Consider the following 14,276-nt stretch of genomic DNA (forward strand, 5'->3'; position numbering starts at 1 on the left):
TTTCGTGGGATTAATAAAGTTTATCTTAAGACTTTACTGTACAATAAAAAAAATACTTTTTACCCACATATACAAAGTAATATTTCATTTCCACTGGGTAGGGTAGTTTACCAAAACATCTTCCGCCTCTGCAGTCATGACCAGCATTCAGTTGTTTCTCTGTCTGCTTTCACTGCAGAGTAAAGAGAGAGAGTAAAATTACTTCCAAAAATGTAACAAACAGCTCAAATGAAAAAAGAGGATCCCCGTCTTTGGAAAACATTTGTAAGATGAACAAAGGATGTGAGCTATTATAACCACAGACTTGTGGCTGGCTGCCAGCCGTTAGTGACTGAGTGATCCTGAACTTGTGTATGTTTGTCAAGATCTGTTTTGTCTTTGAATACATACAAATACACAGCTGACGTACAGCCACGCTCACTCTCTCACATGTACACAGTCAACCCTCGCGTGTCGCCATTCGCCGTCGCTTCATATACCCAAACTCCAAAGTCTGTCATTAAATTGTCATACTTGGTGCATTACATCACTGGTCTGTCATTCCCAGTTGATGGAGGCAGCCGAGTGGCGTTTCTCTAGAATAGTAGCATTACACAAGGTCACCATCAGAAGCCAATCGCTGGAGCTGCCTCCCCACTTCACTCAGCCTATCTCCGGCCTGTGATGTGAAGTGGTGAGATCAGCCATCACCCTCTGTCCCTGCCCTGGAAAATAATACAGCACGCTGACCGTTGCTCCTCATTGATGAAGAGAGGCCCTGCGGGAATATGAAGGAGAGTAAGAAACTGTGAATGAGTGAGATTTGGCGGCCTTGCCTGTGTTTGTGCTAATATTCCTCTGTCTAAGCCATGATTTCCTGCCTGGTTTAATTACTACAGAGAATTGTACTTTCCCCATTGAGTTTAAAGCTTATTCAGTTTCCTCATCCTTCAATCCTCTTACATCAAATCATGAGTGGAGGCAGGTGACTGTGCCCACTTTAGGCCTGCCTGGGTGGAGTGTGTGTTGATTAATCGATTTGTCAAGAGGCCGAAATTAATTAATAAGCAAATATCTAGCAGAAATTCTCTGGTTTTGGCTTCTCAGTTTTGGACCTTTGGACAAAACAAGACATTAGAAAATGTCGCCTTGGGCTTTAGGAAACTGTGATGGCGTTTTTCACTGTCTGACAATTTATAGACTAAAAAATGAATGTATTAAAATTATCAGCAGATTAATAGATAATGAAAATAACAGTTAGCTGCTCTGTTCCAAAGTCACTCAAGCTGAATTGGGTTTTTTTTAATCATTATTATTTACTTCTGTTTTGGAAGATTTATGTAAAGTATCGCTACAGTTTCTGAGCACTGACCTGAGTGTTACCACTTATACCCTAACATTGAGCGTACTACTCCATCTGGTGGCGTCTTTGTTAAAGTCCAACCTAGGCACTGTGATGTATTTCAATGATTACATAATAGTAAGTATTCTAGATAATTGTGCTATTTCTCATCTCTTGGCTCTTTGCTTTCAGGATGGTGATCCCTCTGTTTGATGAAGACACTGGTCTGCTCGTACTGGCTGGCATGGTAAGGTTTAGATTAATGTGCCTCCAGTGTGAATTCTGACATAAATATTAGATATTTATGCCTGAAAAGTCTCATGTAGTTGCATCACAAATCTAGGATTCAGGAGTGTTGACAGTTACGTACTTTAAAGGTTAGATTTCAGTACTGCAATACAAATCCATCTCTGTGCTCATAATAATCTTGGTGTGACAGGAGATGAACTTTAAAGTATCTCTGATTTATTACTGAGAGAGTCATACTTTGTCTGTTAGTGTGTGATTTAGCGATGCTCTGTTCTGCGCAGGGAGACACAGTGGTCGATTGCTTTGAAGTCTCTTCGTCTGAGCCTTTCCTCTCTCAAGGTGAGAGCTAGTCATCTGTTATCTCTCTGTTCAGATTATCACAGCCTCCCTCCTGGTTTCTCACTCACTCTCCCCTTTTCTTCTCTCTGTTTTACCCCTTTAGTGAGTCACTGTCTTACGGACACCTCAACAAGAGGGGTTGCCTTGGTTCCCAAGCTGGCACTGGATGTGATGTCCTGCGAAGTGATGCATGTGCTGCAGCTGACAGAAAGCTGCATTGTGCCAATCAGCTATCAAGTCCCTCGCAAGGTGTGTACAAAGACAGATTGCACAAACTCAGTGGCTCAAACGACACTTTAATAATAGGTATCATACATGTATGTACATTCTGTGTTGGTCTCCAGCATTCAGGCCAGGAGTTTCATGAAGATCTTTACCCGGACACAGCGGGCACGACTCCAGCCATGTCTGCTGAAGAGTGGTGGCAGGGAGGGAACAAGCAGGTAATGGTTCTCCACCCACAACAAGTTAGTCCAGTCTTTACGCTGTGGGGACGCCTCAAACGATTAGCTCTGTTTGTCCTCAGGTGGAGAAAGTCAGCCTCCACCCAGACAAAAGGCCCAAACCAAAGGTTCCACCAGCAAAGCAGATGCCTGCAAAGAAGGAAGTGGCCAGTGGGGGGAGCAAAGAGGTGAGAGACACATTTGCAGAAAATATTTTTGTAATACATGGTCTTAGCCTGGCACAGTCAAGGGTGAGATTTTCCTGAAACCTGTGGCAGTAGTAAAAACTCGACATCAATCCGTTCTACAGGATCCAGCTCATGGCTGCTCCACCTCCAGCAGTCCTCTGAGTACTCCCAGCAGCAGTGCTGTCCCATCTCGCTCTCCCTCCTCCACCTCCGGCCTCTCCTCGGGCTTCCTCCCCAGCCCCAGTCCCAGCCAGAGCGCCAAAGCCATCCAGAGCCTTCTGGGTATGGACACACACACTTTTTCTTTATGGTGTAAGTCTGTTTATAATAATGTTTCTTTAGTGACAAAGCCATTAATGGAAAATAATCTCTCATCCAGGGCCAACCTCCAAGTTCCGTCACATCCAGGGAGCAGTGATGCACCGGGACACACACATTACTAACATGCGTGGTCTCAACCTGACCACACCAGGCGAGTGTGACGGCTTCTGTGTCAACCGCCAACGTGTGGCAGTGCCCCTCGCCATCGCTGGGGGGCAGATCGCCATCTTTGAGGTAAAGCAGCTGATGGAAATTGAATTATTCATGTCATGTTGATTTTAAAAAAACTGTGGCTGGTCTCCATGTGTAGTGTTTGTCTTTTTCCTTGTACATCAGTTGTTTTAGAAAATGAGACTTCTATGTGCTGTATGTGTGTGGGTGACTGATTCGTTTCCTGTCCTCAGCGCTCTCAGCCTGGCAGGCTACCAGACACAGCCCTGCCCACCATCCAAAACTCTGTAAATGTGGCCGACTTCTCGTGGGACCCCTTTGACACACGCCGGCTTGCTGTGGGTGAGTAAATACACATACTGTATATGTTGGGGTGTGTGTGTATACATATGCCCCTTTGTCTTCTCACTGTCTACCTTGGCGAGTGCCTGAGTGTGATTTAACATGCTTGTGCCCCTCTCTGACTGTGATAGCCGGTGATGATGCGAAGATCCGGGTGTGGCAGGTACCAGAGGGAGGGCTGAAAGAAACCCTGACTGAGCCTGAGCTCATCTTGCAAGGTAGAACAGGGCCCACTTTACAAAATTATCTCAATTTAGTTTTGTCTATAACAGATTGCTGAATGACAAAAGTCTGTCATAATCCATGTGAATTATTTCATCTATAAGATCAAGATAGATAATGAACAATGTAAAGTGTTGACAAATGTCCGATATGATCTCCCATAGGCCACACGGAGAAGATTTACTCAATCAAGTTTCACCCTCTGGCCAGTGGACTTCTGGTGTCTTCATCCTACGATCTCACAGTCAGACTGTGGAACCTGGAGAGTGGAGAGCAGGTCAAGCTCCTCACTGGACACCAGGATCAGGTGAGTGACCCAGACAGGGCTAAATGCAGAAAAGAAATAAGTGAAAGCTGAGTCTTTATTTTCATCCAGCCATAATGAGAAGCTAAAGGGTGCTAAGAAAGCGTCATAGATATGTGTAGACCGTGTTTGCACCACAGTTAAAACATCAGCTGTTCATGCTACAAGTCTCTGAGTTTCTTTCTTGCCCCTTCTTATGGTTCATGCTCAGGTGTTTGGGTTGGCATGGAGTCCCGATGGCAAGCTCCTGGCCACGGTGTGCAAAGATGGTAAAGTTCGCATCTATGACCCTCGCAAGTCCACTGCACCTGTGCAGGTATGTACAACACACCCAGGAATATGGTGGGATACCACCTTAGATAATAATAGATAATAGATGAGATTCATCTTCTGGTGTGTATTAAAATGGTGAAACACAGGTGTAGCTGCAGTCCACGGTCTCCAGTCTGCACAAGCTCCAACTCGGTTAAATATTGATGAACAGTGCAGCAGTCTCCTCCCGTACACATGCTAAAATCTCATTTCACAACTGTTAAGAACCATATTACTTGGTGGAAAAACAACCAAAAAAGGAAAAACAAGCAAAAGCTTATGTCACTATGTACAGTGAATTAGAATAGCTACAGCAGAAGGTATTGTCATCTGGAAACACTGCATTACAATGTTGTTTAATTACTGAAAAACATGGCTTATTTGTCTTCACTTAACTCATCTATCCCACTCCCACTTACTTTTTTTTTTTTTTTGTAGGAGGGCCCTGGTCCCGAGGGGCCCAGGGGTGCTCGTATAGTGTGGGTGTGTGGGGGCAAGTACCTGTTGGTATCAGGATTTGACAGGTACTTAACATCAGATTTTTTTTTTTTTTGCTGAAGTGGCATAAAATACATTTTCACAGAGCCGCAATCAAAAGAGAGAATTTACCACTGACCCTTCCTGTCCTTCACCTGCAGTCGCAGTGAGAGAGGACTCTACCTGTACTCTGCAGACTCCCTGTCCTCTGGAGCCATCACCAGCGCTCAAGTAGACGTGTCCCCCTCCACACTCATCCCTTTCTATGACCCTGATACCAGTGTGATCATCCTCACTGGAAAAGTAAGCAAATAAAAATTAAAGTTGCACATAAGTTTCATTTGAACCGAAATTCGAGAACAAAATAAGATTTAGTTGTAAACTTTGTTTTCCAGGGTGATACCAGAGTGCACATTTATGAGATAGTCCCTGAAGAGCCCTACTTTATCGAATGCAGCAGTTTTAACTCTCCTGAGCCGCATAAGGTACTGAGCTGACCTCCCTCTTATTTCATTCATTTTTTATATTTCAATCAGTCACCATATATCCGCATACATAGACAGCCAAAGTGCTAGAGTGCTTACCCTCTTTCAGTTCTTGTCTCTCTGTGATGCTGATGCTGTTTGTATGAGCTAAACTAGCACTTTTCTGATTTCCCGTCTGCAGGGCTTGGCTTTTCTGCCCAAGACAGAGTGCAACGTGCGTGATGTGGAGATAGCTGTGGGACTAATGCTCACCAAGACAGCCATAGAGCCAGTGGCCTTCAGAGTGCCACGGGTCAAGGTGAACAAACTACACCATATAGAAGACACATAGGAATATGACATGCCTTCCCTCCTGATCATTATTCTTAAGAAATGGTTGTAACTCAGTTCCTGTCTCATTCTTTACCATAACTCCCTCTTTTATCTGTCCACTCTGGGTCTTCAGAAAGAGTTTTTCCAGGACGACGTGTACACAGACACAGCAGTGTGGTGGGAACCAGCCCTGACTGCTTCTGCCTGGCTGTCTGGCATCAACGGCCAACACAAGAAGATGAGCCTGAAGCCCAAAGACATGACACCAGGTGCAGACACAGACACAGAGTGTGAATATGTATACATACCATGTGTCCTTACCTAACACAGCCTTCAATCCTCCACAGTCTACCTGTCAGCATTGGATATGTCCTGGTATGTTTCTGTGTTAGATGCCATGTGTGTGTTTTTTTGTTTCTCAGTGAGTGAGGCCCCCAAAGAGGCTCCAGTTAGGAAGTACCTGCCCTCGTCTGTTTACCTGGAGGAGAAGACTGATGAACAGAAGAAAGAGGAGGTGGGGTCAAACGAACCTAGCGTATTGTGATTGTGTTCCTGTTGTATGTGTTGTGTTATCCAGTACATTGTGCTGCATCTCACGTCAGTCATCTGTTTTGCATATTAACCAACTCAAAATCTCAAATTTTCTGATATGTTTTAACACTGAACACGTGTGTGTGTGTGTGTGTGTGTGTGTGTGTGTGTGTGTGTGTGTGTGTGTGTGTGTGTGTGTGTGTGTGTGTGTGTGTGTGTGTGTGTGTGTGTTACCCAGCTGCTGAGTGCCATGGTGGCCAAGTTGGGGAACATGGACGACCCATTGCCACAGGAGTCCTTCCAGGGGGTTGATGATGACGAATGGGTGAGTGACTGTGATGGCTGTAAAGATAGACATCCTGTTCTGATTTGAAGTGTACTCGAACACACTCCACAGTATCAGTTTAGTACATTATGGACGGATGGATGGATGGATGGATGGATGGATGGATGGACGGACGGATGGACGGACGGATGGATGGATGGATGGATGGGTTTTGGTGGGGATGGTGGATATGGCTAAAATTAATATTGCAACATATATATGAATATTTTCATGCCATCAATGACATGGCACAGAACTGTGCTCCACTATTATGCATTTCATCAGAAAAAAGTTCTACATGTATGGCTTGGTGTCAAAATATTTAGACTGTAGGAAACAACAGGACGTCAAGGTAATGCAAAATCTAAGGAAGTTCATCATCTAACTGTGACTTCTCTGTCATTCAGGATGACTAGAGGGGACGTTGCCTTTCCTTTTGTTCAATCACGGTGCCAACAATAGAAAGGAGAGACCAGTCTTCACGTTGCCACGTGTGTACAATAGTGCCACCCAGATGTCCACTGAGCTATATCTGCTAACGTCTCAGCCTACTGCACAATCAAAGAATACTGTACAATGTGAACAAATCTTCAACAAAGTCAACAAATGCCCCAGCTGCCTGATGCTGATGTGGAAAAAGAATCACAATAACTTCCAATTTGATCACTGTATGTATCACAATATCTGTTTAGGTTTGGGAAATGGGAAATGTCACAGTGTGTCGTTGATGTTCATCATATCAAACTGCATGAAATTTGATATGAAAATCATTTTCAGATGGAATTCTTAAATATCTCAGAAATCATTCTGGGATTAATCTAACTTTGTAATAGCTTTCTTGTGTGTATGTAGACTACATAATTATGTCACACTAATGTTGATATTTACAAAAACAAAAAAGAAATCCCACCAAACGCCATGATCAGTAAATACATAGAAATCATATATTAGGACAGCTCAAATTTATATTTCTGGTAAACCAAGGTGCAAGGTGAATAAAACTGCAGGTAATCATAGCAATAATACTTCCTGCTTCATGTTACATTACCAATTAACTCTTAGTGGCTAAAACAAACATAACTAACACTGACTACAAACAACTTTTTTAAAGTAATGGATGAGCATTTTAGCCAAGCTTCAGTTTATGTCTGTGGTAAGTGGCCATGGTTTAAGCGTGATAATACACCCCAAGTTGTCCTAATATAAAAATTAATGGCCTCCCTTTTCTGCCCAGTTTGCATTATTGTCATTTTTTTATATCAGGATACCTCATCATGTTATCTGTGTGGACATTACCTCCACTGTGGACCACTCCCTTGCTTTTTCTAGTCACAATGTGTCTTTGAAAAATTGAATGTTGCAAAAAAATGAGTAAATAAAAGTTAATAACAAATGAACATCATGCATCTGATAACAAAAAAAACCTTGTCTTCCTGTTTAGTCAGGTAAAGCACACACACACACACGCACGCACGCACACACACACATACATACATACATACATACATACATATACACAATTACTGTAAAATATTCAAGCCTTTAGCAGCAAAAACCACACAGGATACAAACAGGGTCACCAGTGTTCATGTTTGGCCATGAACTGGACTTTCTAATGACAAAAGCATTCACAGTTTACTTTTCTTTGTTAGCCAATGTTAGAATAAAATGACATTTTAACATAAATATGTATTATTGTATTTGTGCCAGTTAGATGTCATTCTTTTTCCATGCAGAAATATTCTTATGTATAAGTTGGAGTTAAAAGTCAATAAAAATTAAATATTGTTTTGCATTGATTGCCAAACCACCTCCTTTTTGGAGTTTTTAAAGAAGCCTCTGTCTATTTTAATCAGATTATTTCTTTTCTTTTTTCCTCTTGTTTGCTGGATAGTTGAACTTTTCATCCAATCATCCATGATCTCAGTTGGTTTTCAGACTGTTTGGGGAGATATTCCTCACAAAATGAGCTAATTATATTGTCTAATGTTAACTAGTAGTAAATAATAGTGGTGTTAATTAGACAACAACAGTACAGTATTGATAACTTACAATGCAGCCATGACAGCCATCATGTTAATTCTAATCAGGGTTACAGCAATATCAATAATCCAGGCTTGATCCAACCGAGTTTGTTTACAACCTCCGATGGACTGAGATAAACCAACCAGTTCAGCCATGCATGATCATGCACATCATGTTGTACACGTTAACTGCAGGTGTCAGTGTTAGTGCAATGTATACTGTATGTGTTTGTGATTCTCAAACGCCAAACTTCGCAATACTTGGATTGGATTAACTTGCCTTCCATTGTGTTTAAAAAGAACTTCCTTTTTATACCATGAGTAAAGGAGTGTATTACTTGAGTAATGGTTTGTGGATATTTTCGATATTGTCTTGCAATAAACACCTTTTGAACCCATTACTATTTGTCTTTGTGTGATTTGGTCTCCATGACAGAAAGAAAGACAAAGGCTCTGTGTTGGGGACCATGGGAACTCACACAGACACACAGAAAATGAAGGAGTAAATAAGATTGATAGATATGGACAGGAAATTAAAAGCATATGTTGATATTTGGACAAAAAAAAAACAAAACTGATAAATAAATTAAATCGAAATAGGATTTAAGTTTCATAAATAAAATAAACTAATAAAGTAAAGTGTAATTGCACATGGAGACCTATCTACCTGCCAGAGATTTCAATACAAGCACCAAGCAAGAGGTGTATATACCTTTGGGGACACTTTCAAAATAAAGTGACTGAATCAACCACAAATAACAGGTGTGGTCATGTTGATTGTTCTCTAGTTAGAGACAAAGTCTCCGGTGGGAATAATACAGACATTTAAACCTCTGTCCATCCACAGAGCCTATTCCAGCACTGAATATGACTTATGGCAGAATATTTGCTTATTCTACTATCTTTAAATGAGATTGATGTGTTATGTCTTTCTAGTCTTAGTGGCGGTCAACTATTTTAAGGCTGCAGAGGAAAACTGCAGTTTGGCCTCCCTGCCGGTGGGTGTCAGTGTTACAGGTATCACCCTCCACCGGAGTCAGCTTGAATTCTGTGTTATTGACGCTTCCTTGAACTTTGACCCTTGAGTAACCTTCACCGGTGTACATGTGCGACAACAGAAGCGCGTCGCCGCTTGTGGGAGCCGTGTGATATTATAAAATGGTAAGGATGCGGTTTTATAGTGGTAGCGTATATATTTCGCAAAGTTAAAGCTAACGTTAGTGAGTCAGGGGAGAGGCGTAATGTCGTACAGCGTTAGCATTAGCGGGAGACAGCTGTGTGTCCGTCGCAGTTTGCTTTCCCAGCAGTGTTACATAAGGTAGCTGCTCCCTCTTCACAGAGACGTGTTGTCTTTTGATTTAGACAGATGCTTTTGCGCCGAAGTGTAAGTCTTTATTTTTGTGCAAACATGGCGGGCAGCTTGTTGACACCAGTAACGACTGTCAGTGTCTCATCGCTGCTCTGATGGATGCTGGTCTCGATGGTGTGTTTGTTTTTGTTTTTTTTTCCCTGCAGGCGAAATATCTTGCACAGATCATTGTGATGGGAGCGCAGGTGGTGGGACGTGCGTTCGCTCGGGCTTTACAGCAGGAATATGCAGGTATGATCGTCATCTTAACATTAACACCAGTGCTGAAACGTATCCATACAGTGTTGATAATTGTCTAGTCGGTGAGGTCATTTAATCAAGCAGAAGTGCTAAATATTTCAGGGTTCACTTTCAGGTTTTTTGATAATTGTAAATAGAATATTTTTGACTACATGTGTAATTAGAATATTGACAAATTAATGGAAAATAAAGAAATTATTGTTTATCTTAGGGTAATATGACTGAAGTCATGATAATGCTCTTGGTACAGATAATTTTGGATTTATGTCACTATATGGTAAATGTATGCAAAATCAAACAATGCAATCAGACTACACTGTTAATATACTCTAAATAAAATTACGCCCTGCTCAGAAATTTGTAGAAATAATGTGATTGCATCATAATATCCAAATGTGATTTTGCTGAAATTTGATAAATGACAATATCAGCCAGCCCTAGCTACATCTCTGTGTGAATTTTTTTTTTTTTTTTTTTTTTTTTTTTTTTTTTCACCACTCATCTATGATCTCTGAGGACATTTGTGTGTGTGTTGTGTTTTCCCTCACAGCGAGCCAAGCAGCGGCGCGGGCCAGGAGCCGCACAGGTCAGCAGTCAGCTGCAGCCTCCAGCATCACTGGAATGAGCCTGCAAGAGGCGCAGCAAATCCTCAATGTCTCCACACTCACCCCTGAGGAGATTCAGAAGGTGCAGTCACACTCTCTGCCTCTTTTAGGGATCCTAACAAACAAAGTGTTGGTACTGGGCTGCAGAGCCGTCAACTCTTTATAATGGAGCGTTTGCCGGGTCATTCCAGATTTCTCTAGCCTTGTCAAATCCCTTTTGTGTTGACATTGCAGCCTATGTGTGCTATGTCAATAATGTGTTTCTCTGTCTGCTTGAGAGTTGGGGTTTTTGGTTTTTATCATTACTTACTCCCCAAACTGTGGAACTCATTAGCGCCAACTGTGGAGGAAACAGACTCTGACAGGGGCACAATTCACATTTATTTTGTCAGTAAATTTGCCCATTCATCAACATTATCAACAGTTTTTGTCGTCCTCCACTGTGACAGCGATCAGAAAATGTGACGTTGTGTGTCTTTGCTGTTGTGCTGAATACAAGCTTTGTTTTGATTGAAGGCTAAACGATATTACCTAAACACTAACACTAATGGGTTTCTCTCTTCCAGAACTACGAGCACCTTTTTAAAGTCAATGACAAGTCAGTGGGCGGTTCATTTTACCTACAATCAAAAGTAAGTATTCTGTATCTAATGACACGAGACAGTTTTCACTTAGATTGTTTGCTCAATTGTTTTAAAGTGTGTTGGAGAGTGCAAGACAGTTAATGCCTTTATTGTTTTAATATTATTATTTGAATATTTATTAACAACCATAATGGGAAATTGTCATGACAGGATTTGTCATGGTTACCCAATTATTTTGCAGCCCATGCCCCTTATTCTAATCCTGCAGTCCCAAGTGGCCAAACCATGATATGAGGTTTAATGGTGGCACACTCTCAGTGACAGTTTAGTTAACTATTTGTAGAGACTGTTGAGTCTTCCAAGAAGATGAATCCACTGTGCGCATTTCTTGAAAACAGAGTTTCTGTAAGCTGAAGTGGCAGTATAGAGCTGAACAATTAAAAGCTGTGCTTTTTACAAGTCAGCAGTTGCAATTCTCGGATTCCAAGAGAGCATTAAAAAAAAAAGAAGAAAAACTGAATCTTCTTTATCCTCGCAGTGTTTTCAGTGTCAGTAATTTTATGTTTTCATGGCACTAGTTTTGATAAAGTGTAGATACAGTATTGCGGCTTGTGCAGCTGGGAACAATGATACTCAACATTGCTCTTAGTCACTCTGTTTACTTGTTTTGCTCATAACATCCAAACAATGACCACTCTCTGCCCTTGTGTCTGCGTTAAATATCAAATTATGACTCATGTGACTCTGAGCATGTAGGAGAAAATCCACTCTTTGAACTGAGTTGTGTTCGAAATGAAATTACTATTTTTATCTCTCACCAAGTCCTCTGTGCACTGAGAGAAGCATAGTGTAATTTGGTTATTTTAAAAGTGTCTTCCCTTTCTCTCATGAATATCATTATTGATTGTGTGTGTTTGCGTCTAGGTGGTGCGGGCTAAAGAGCGTCTGGAGGAGGAGCTAAGTATTCATTCACAAGAACAAAAGCAGAGGTCGCAACAGAATACGGAAACATGAAGTATGAAATGATGCTCACCCTGTCTTTCCTCTCCCTGTCCTTTGTAAATTATAACCCAATAAAAGCCTTCTCCTTTTCTCTAGTCTTGACTTTGCCAGTTTTTGGGCAATGAATGTCATTTTAAGACAGGCAGCCATAAAAATATGAATTTATTGTTCTTTTTATAGTCAAATGTTTTACATGGTTTGCAATGATTTAAATCCACATCCAAATGCTTTTATTTATGTCAGTTTTCAGCCACTGTGTAGCTGAAATGCTCATCACTGAGTGAAACTGCAGCTTGTTGACTATTAATCAGGGTATGATTGTTTTTATTCAAGTGTGATGCCAGCATGAAGTGTCCACATGTCGGTATAGAGGGGCTGAATCACGTTAACCTGAATGCTTCAAATGTGCACATTTCTATAATTTTAATTGTATATTTGGGATGGAAATGAAAACACAAGTTGTATCAAATGCATCTTTATTAAACATTTCTTTTTTCATTGACATTATTATCAATATCGTAATAAAATTCCTCTAAAACAGGAGAACACCGCTATGTTGTACCAATTGGAGACTTTTACAACTCTAAAATTCTGCATGTTCAACCACAGAACATGATGCCAGGAAAAATATATTTTCATATAATCATTTTTTTTTTTTCATATAGCGTATAACTTCTATATTTTCACCTATAATAAAAAGGCACTTGGAAAAATTCAAATACTGACATAATATCTCACAAATGTGCAAAAAACATAACTTGGAACAGGCCTTGCATGGCCGTAGTCTTATCATTAACCCTTTGTGCAACACTGTGGCACTTCAGTCAATGGCACCCCTTTACAATGACACTGACCTAGCTAGCTAACACAATTTTTGTGCCCTGGATTTCAGTTCCACTTTCATAGCATTAGACAAGGGTTACTTTAAAATCTCCAGGAGCAAGTACCGCTTCTATGTCAAAAAACAGGACACTTATAGCGACTTAGGATTTTTACAATTATTCTTGGTTCTTAAATCAACTGATGAATAACGCTCTGCAGTGAGAAAGGATGTGGCAGCATCCCCGTATCTACACACACTATGAGGGGTACAAAAGTGCAGTTTATTACAGATTGAGCTCAAAGGGTTAATGGATCATACAGCTTATTTAATATTGAAAAGATGTGGACCCTGGGAGGGTCCGTGTCATATTATTCAGCTTTCTGCTGCCATGCTGAGTCTCTGTCCCTGGCTTCGACCAGCAGAGGAGAGACAGACAGACGGAGGAGGAGGAGGAGGCAGCGAGCTGCCGCATCTGTGGGTTTCACTGTTGCCACGGAAACCATGTCTAGCCTACTTAACACCTGTTTCTGATGACATCACATGCCAGGATTGTCCACTCACAACAAGAGATTCACTTCAATCCCCAGCCTAGAGACAGGACACTGGTGTGTGTGTGTGTGTGTGTGTTGGGGCAGTGGGTGTCTCAGATAATGATGACTAAGAACTACTGAGGCAGAAACACAATTATGCAGTTCACCTCTGCTGTACTCTGCTGCAAATACTCGTAGACTTGTGGGCAGCCCGACACAGAGCTCGTCCTCAGACAGGGCGATTTTATTTGCTTTTGTTTACTGTGAATGCAGCTTGTTAGTTGGCCTGCCCCCCCCATCTCTGGTAAAAAGCTTTGTGACCAGGAGGTGGGGGAGCTGAGCCTTTTGGGTTTTATCTTTGTAAAAAAAAAAAAAAAAAAAACCCAGAGGGCAGACAGAGTTCAGTGGCCTAGTTTTCTGCAGGCTGGTGCTTGTGAGTGGCTGCCACATTGGGCAAAGCACAGCCAGTGACTTCAGAGCCGAGAGGGCCGTTTGCTGAGTAGGTGGCCAGATGGAGGGCGGCTGCACAGCACAGCTATCTTCTGCCTCTTTTCCTCTGCTGGCACACAGCCTTCCCCCTCATCTCTCCCTATCCCCTGTCCATTCATTTATTCATTCAGCCAATCCGTTCTCTCTTGACTCTCACGCTCTCCCAGTGCTGCCCGCCATTTCACAGTCAAATGCTGTTTCTCTGTGCTTTCCCTTTATCTGACTGGAAATTAAAAGTCAGGTAGCAGGCAAGATGAGTTTGCAAATC

The 14,276-nt window shown here is 41.7% G+C and overlaps 2 protein-coding genes across 2 annotated transcripts in view; both read left to right on the plus strand.

Moving 5' to 3' along the window:
• The window catches only part of coro7 (coronin 7), a 105,298-nt gene extending 96,534 nt beyond the window's left edge, over nucleotides 1-8,764 (plus strand). The window contains exons 10-28 of the mRNA XM_071473625.1: nucleotides 1,514-1,568; nucleotides 1,852-1,909; nucleotides 2,013-2,158; nucleotides 2,254-2,352; nucleotides 2,436-2,540; nucleotides 2,663-2,822; nucleotides 2,920-3,095; nucleotides 3,266-3,374; nucleotides 3,506-3,592; nucleotides 3,761-3,903; nucleotides 4,112-4,216; nucleotides 4,651-4,736; nucleotides 4,851-4,992; nucleotides 5,085-5,174; nucleotides 5,356-5,472; nucleotides 5,620-5,755; nucleotides 5,909-6,000; nucleotides 6,256-6,342; nucleotides 6,750-8,764. Of these exons, the coding sequence (XP_071329726.1) occupies nucleotides 1,514-1,568; nucleotides 1,852-1,909; nucleotides 2,013-2,158; nucleotides 2,254-2,352; nucleotides 2,436-2,540; nucleotides 2,663-2,822; nucleotides 2,920-3,095; nucleotides 3,266-3,374; nucleotides 3,506-3,592; nucleotides 3,761-3,903; nucleotides 4,112-4,216; nucleotides 4,651-4,736; nucleotides 4,851-4,992; nucleotides 5,085-5,174; nucleotides 5,356-5,472; nucleotides 5,620-5,755; nucleotides 5,909-6,000; nucleotides 6,256-6,342; nucleotides 6,750-6,758 (2,002 nt within the window). The 3' untranslated portion in view covers nucleotides 6,759-8,764. The remainder of the gene's footprint in view (nucleotides 1-1,513; nucleotides 1,569-1,851; nucleotides 1,910-2,012; nucleotides 2,159-2,253; nucleotides 2,353-2,435; nucleotides 2,541-2,662; nucleotides 2,823-2,919; nucleotides 3,096-3,265; nucleotides 3,375-3,505; nucleotides 3,593-3,760; nucleotides 3,904-4,111; nucleotides 4,217-4,650; nucleotides 4,737-4,850; nucleotides 4,993-5,084; nucleotides 5,175-5,355; nucleotides 5,473-5,619; nucleotides 5,756-5,908; nucleotides 6,001-6,255; nucleotides 6,343-6,749) is intronic.
• A 627-nt stretch (nucleotides 8,765-9,391) lies between these two features.
• On the plus strand, nucleotides 9,392-12,261 carry pam16 (presequence translocase associated motor 16). Its single transcript, XM_071473634.1, has 5 exons — nucleotides 9,392-9,527; nucleotides 9,882-9,966; nucleotides 10,526-10,662; nucleotides 11,147-11,212; nucleotides 12,089-12,261. The coding sequence occupies exons 1-5, from the start codon at nucleotides 9,525-9,527 to the stop codon at nucleotides 12,176-12,178; spliced, it is 381 nt and encodes a 126-aa protein (XP_071329735.1). The 5' UTR covers nucleotides 9,392-9,524; the 3' UTR covers nucleotides 12,179-12,261.
• Nucleotides 12,262-14,276: the final 2,015 nt, after the last annotated feature.

Source organism: Trachinotus anak, unplaced genomic scaffold, assembly GCF_046630095.1.
Source record: "Trachinotus anak isolate AG129_WGS33_773 ecotype Australia unplaced genomic scaffold, CSIRO_AGI_Tana_v1 ptg000003l, whole genome shotgun sequence".
NCBI classification, from domain to species: domain Eukaryota; kingdom Metazoa; phylum Chordata; class Actinopteri; order Carangiformes; family Carangidae; genus Trachinotus; species Trachinotus anak.